The sequence below is a fragment of the Myxocyprinus asiaticus genome, chromosome 39 (genome assembly GCF_019703515.2).
Source record: "Myxocyprinus asiaticus isolate MX2 ecotype Aquarium Trade chromosome 39, UBuf_Myxa_2, whole genome shotgun sequence".
In the NCBI taxonomy this organism is placed as follows: Eukaryota; Metazoa; Chordata; class Actinopteri; order Cypriniformes; family Catostomidae; genus Myxocyprinus; species Myxocyprinus asiaticus.
Window position 1 is genome coordinate 659734 of NC_059382.1, and position 5267 is coordinate 665000.

Here is a 5267-nt window from a genome sequence, read left to right on the forward strand (position 1 = left end):
ATGCATTTCTTACTAGTAAAAATTATAATTTTTGATATCAATAATTACAGCAAAACTCCTGATATCAACAGTGGAATTTCAACTATAAAAAGATGCATATTTGATTTCTTCAATTAGAATTTTTAATTAGAGTGGCAATGTTCATTTAAGATAGCTGTAATTACATTGTTGTTACAATTTTAAGATATCTTTAGTATTCTCCATTTTATTGATATCTGAAATAAATCTAACACGTTGGAAAATGTCAGAAGTGCTAAATACTATAAATGTGACCGGGTGATAAGCTGCTCTGCTGGTGCGCTTGTAGTGTGAACAGCTTCATTGGTTTCGATCTGGTTTGAGTTCATTTGAGTATTTGTTCAACATCTACTAAAATCACACAGTCACGATGTGCACGTGTCCAAACAGCACTGAGCGCGCGCGCGCATACAGTCTTTATCAGTGCGCGCAGCGGGAGCGCGCAGGGTTCATCATGTCCTCCAGGTGTATTCTCCTGTAGTCACACCACAGACAGCCGTGATCAAACCTTCATCATCAGCATCTTCATCATCTCTCCTGCTGTGTGTGTGTGTGTTGATGATGCGACTGTTTGTTTTCTGGACAGCGGTGTGTGTTCTATATACTGGAGGTGAGTACAAATACACATTACAGAAATTAATACACTAAAACATATGGATAAAATCAGTGTTTGCCCGGTAGCTGTAAAGAATCATTTCTGTTCTCATCTGATGGAGATATTTGCTTTATAAACACGTGAGACGGATTGTGTTATATAATACAGTGAATCTGCCCTCATTATATGTGATATTTGTTCTGTAGAGTGTTTAACTGGTTTATTTGAGCTGCTCTTCAGGTGAGACAGAAATAGAGTTAATCTCGTGGATTATTTTCTCTTCGTCAGGTGAAAAGAGCCGCACAAACACTCATTACTGTATAATGAGAAGATTACCGGCTCATTACCGGTTCTGATGATGATTGAAGTGTTGATGACACGTATTTGTGTTGCAGGACAAACACAAATCAATACACACAGATTATTTCATTAGCCTCATTAATATTCATGATTAAGGAACCGCCTCATTAATATAAAACAGCAATGATGAATTCATAATGAGTGTGAAATATTTAAATTATTTAGAATCAAGATGTTTTGAAGACTGAAGGAGTTTAATCCTCTTTAATCACTTTTAAACACTTGTTGAGTGTATTTGCCATGACGTTTGTCCGGATCTATTAAGTTGTTCAAAAATACATTAAAAATGCAATTCACACTAAAGCAAGTACTTGAATACACCTATACTATGATGATCTATGATATTTATTCTGAGGCCTGAAGTCAAATATGTGGTGGTGTAACCCTCTGGAGACAGAAAAATATGTCTAATTAAAGGAATATTCCGGGTTCAACACAAGTTCAGCTCAATCGACAGCATGTGTGTCATCATGTTGATTACCACAAAAATTACATTTCAACTCGTCCCTCCTTTTCTTTAAATGTGTGTTCCAGTGAGACACTTACAATGGAAGTCAATGGGGTCAATCTGTAAACATTAAAATACTCACTGTTTCAAAAGTATAGACACAAGACATAAACAATATGTGTGTTAACATGATTTTACTGTCATAAAATCACTTACTAATCACATCTGTGGAAAGATAGACAATTTTACAACTTCGTTGCCATGACAACGTAACGCCCTAAAACAATTTAAGCAACTTTTCAGCTGAAATAATACACAAGTTTTAACAGAAGAATTAATGTAAGTGCTTTTATAAAATTATAAGCTTCACATTTCTGACTTTAAACCCTCCAAAGATTGACCCCATTGACTTCCATTTTTTTTTATTTATCCCCTTTTCTCCCAATTTGGAATGCCCAATTCCCACTACTTAGTAGGTCCTCGTGGTGGCGCGGTTACTTGCCTCAATCCGGCTGGTGGAGGACAAGTCTCAGTTGCCTCCGCTTCTGAGACCGTCAATCCGCGCATCTTATCACGTGACTCGTTGTGCATGACACCGTGGAGACTCACAGCATGTGGAGGCTCATGCTACTCTCCACGATCCACACACAACTTACCACACGCCCCATTGAGAGCGAGAACCACTAATCACGACCACAAGGAGGTTACCCCATGTGACTCTACCCTCCCTAGCAACCGGGCCAATTTGGTTGATTATACATTTTACATTTATGCATTTGGCAGACGCTTTTATCCAAAGCGACTTACAGTGCACTTATTACCGGAACAATCCCCCTGGAGCAACCTGGAGTTAAGTGTCTTGCTCAAGGACACAATGGTGGTGGCTGTGGGGATTACCAGTTATGTGCTTTAGTCCACTACGCCACCACCACCAGTGGTTGCTTAGGAGACCTGGCTGGAGTCACTCAGCACAGAAATGGTCCGTTTTAATTACAAGCACTTTTAAACAAAACAAGGTGATTTTCCAGGTATTCCAGTTCTTCAATTTCTAAGAGTTAAATTAAAGCACTTTAAGGACCTTGTGTGAACCCTGTAAACAGTGTAGGAAAAAGTGCAGTAGGTGTAAAATCAAGCGATAGAGAGATTATGATGTTTGATGGGTCATTTCATTTATGATCACATGGACAGAAAAACAGTGTGTCAAATTTCGAAATATGGAGTTTTTGCCTCGATATGGTTTGTCATTTTTTTGGTTCGCGATTTATCGTAATTCGATACCACTCACCACACGCCCCACCGAGAGCGAGAACCACATTATAGCGACCACGAGGAGGTTACCCCATGTGACTCTACCCTCCCTAGCAACCGGGCCAGTTTGGTTGCTTAGGAGACCTGGCTGGAGTCACTCAGCACACCCCATTGACTTCCATTGTAAGTGCCTCACTGGAACACAGATTTTTATTTTTGTTTGTTTGTTTGTTTGTTTTTTAAAGAAAAGGAGGAACAAGTCTAAATACATTTTTGAAGTAATCAACATTATGACACAAATGCTGTCGATTGAGCTCAACTTGCCATAAGTAGTTTGGAGTAATCTTTTATTATTACTTGAAAAATTAGCAGTGAAACAATCAAGTCAAATGTATTTGAATAGCACTTTTCACAACAGACACTGTTTCAAAGCATAAAATTATGCTATAACAGAAAATGAATATAATGCCAGTATTAGTTATTTATGTTTAGAACTATTAATGGTTAAAATGAATAATCTAAGTAAGTGTTGTGGGTCAATGATTAAATAAAAATGATTTTATATGAACTAGAAGCTTTAGTGTTAAAGTCCTTGAAGTCATCTGAAATACACGTAGATGCATTGTCCTTTTATTTTGGCCAATGAAGGCTTTTGTTAGTGGCTAATTCATTTTCTATGTAGCTTACAATTTAGTTTTAAATTATTATTAATATTTGAACAACAGGGGGGCCTGGGTAGCTCAGTGGTAAAATACGCTGGCTACCACCCCTGGAGTTCGCGAGTTCGAATCCAGGGCGTGCTGAGTGACTCCAGCCAGGTCTCCTAAGCAACCAAATTGGCCCGGTTGCTAGGGAGGGTAGGGTCACATGGGGTAACCTCCTCGTGGTCGCTATAATGTGGTTTGTTCTCGGTGGGGCACGTGGTGAATTGAGCGCGAATGCCGCGGTGGATGGCGTGAAGCCTCCACACGCGCTATGTCTCCGTGGCAACGCACTCAACAAGTCACGTGATAAGATGCGCAGGTTGACTGTCTCAGACGCGGAAGCAACTGGGATTCGTCCTCCACCACCCGGATTGAGGCGAATCACTATGCGACCACCAGGACTTAGAGCGCATTGGGAATTGGGCATTCCAAATTGGGAGAAAAAGGGGAAAAAAATCCCCCCCCCAAAAAAATAATAATATTTGAACAACAAAATAATGTCCACCAAATTTAAGTCAGGTGGTAGCTGGTAGCATTTTATTGTTATGTGACAAAAAAAACAAAACAGAAAACAGATATATTAAAAAATATCAGATATTTTGACATTGTAATGAAACGGCTCATTATGTTCAGCTTCAAAAGAAAAGTCATCACATTGCAGCTCCAAAAATAGTATTTTTATATGTTCCTCTCCTGGTGACGTTTCTAGCCACCCGGCTCTTCATTACATTAATTGCATTAATTGAGAGTTTGTTCCGGGGTGTTGTTCAGGTCAAATGGAATAACTCAAAAATGTATGATATTTATATATAAAAAAATATTGCTTAGCATGAAAAATATGTTAGATTTCTCATTTTTATCTCATTGGACAACCTTACATGTCAATACTTAATACTGATCAGACTTAATACTCATAGTCAAAAGACTGGTTATGTGAGACTAATTGAGTTTGTGTAAAATGTTCTGTTCTGTACAGTGAGATGTCTCCCACTTGTGGATGTGAAGGTAAGAGACATTTTCATTATGTTTCTCTCTTACTGTGCTAATATCAGTAAAACTTTAGGAATTAACCTGTGTGTGAACACTAGGGCACGGGTGACTGTAACCTTGAAGATGCCAGTATGAGGACCAACACAAACGGACCGATGGCAGACTGTGACGTACGGGAGACAGGTGAGATTCGGACTGCCACTGTACATCCACACGTCTGAGGTCACATGCTGATTAATGGGCTAGTTTCCCTCTATTAAGTATGGATTACGTTGGTATTACACTGGGCTTCCATAAGACCAACGCCAACCAGCACAGCCGGAACCTGGGAGTGGTGTTTGAGGACCAGCTAAACTTCATCTGCCACATCTCATCAATTGCCGAGCCTTGTAGGTTTGTGCTTTAAAACATCAGAAAAAATCAGACCTTTCCTCTCTGAATGTGCTACACAGCTCCTGATCCAAACTCTGGTCATCTCAAGATTGGACTACTGTAATGTCCTGTCCACCGGTCTCCCAGCTAGGATGATTAAGCCACTTCAGACGGTCTTGAACGGAGCAGTGCATCTGGTCTTCAATCAGCCAAAGAGGGCTCACGTCATCCCACTCTTGATTTCACTCCACTGGCCACCTGTAGCTGCCCGCATCAAATTCAAGGCTTCAACTCAATCCTTCAGGTCCCCACTTGCTCCCTGCGATCAAAGAATGAGTGACGCCTGGTGGTTCCATTTGCAACGAGGCCCAAAGTCGCTCTCCAGATCATTCACATTGTCTGTTTGTGGAAAAAGTTTTGATGTCAGATCATGTAAATGCATTGCGACATTTAATAATCTCATAAATGATCTATGGCAGTCCTAATATATAGCTATATTTGGTAGCCTATGCAAAACTGAAATCCACATTCT

At 39.8% G+C, this 5267-nt stretch overlaps 1 protein-coding gene across 1 annotated transcript in view; it reads left to right on the forward strand.

The window, feature by feature from the left end:
- Window positions 1–456: 456 nt before the first annotated feature.
- Window positions 457–5267, forward strand: part of LOC127430066 (cilia- and flagella-associated protein 251-like) — a 13419-nt gene continuing 8608 nt past the window's right edge. Inside the window, exons 1-3 of the mRNA XM_051679517.1 lie at window positions 457–628; window positions 4350–4378; window positions 4462–4546. Of these exons, the coding sequence (XP_051535477.1) occupies window positions 577–628; window positions 4350–4378; window positions 4462–4546 (166 nt within the window). The 5' untranslated portion in view covers window positions 457–576. The remainder of the gene's footprint in view (window positions 629–4349; window positions 4379–4461; window positions 4547–5267) is intronic.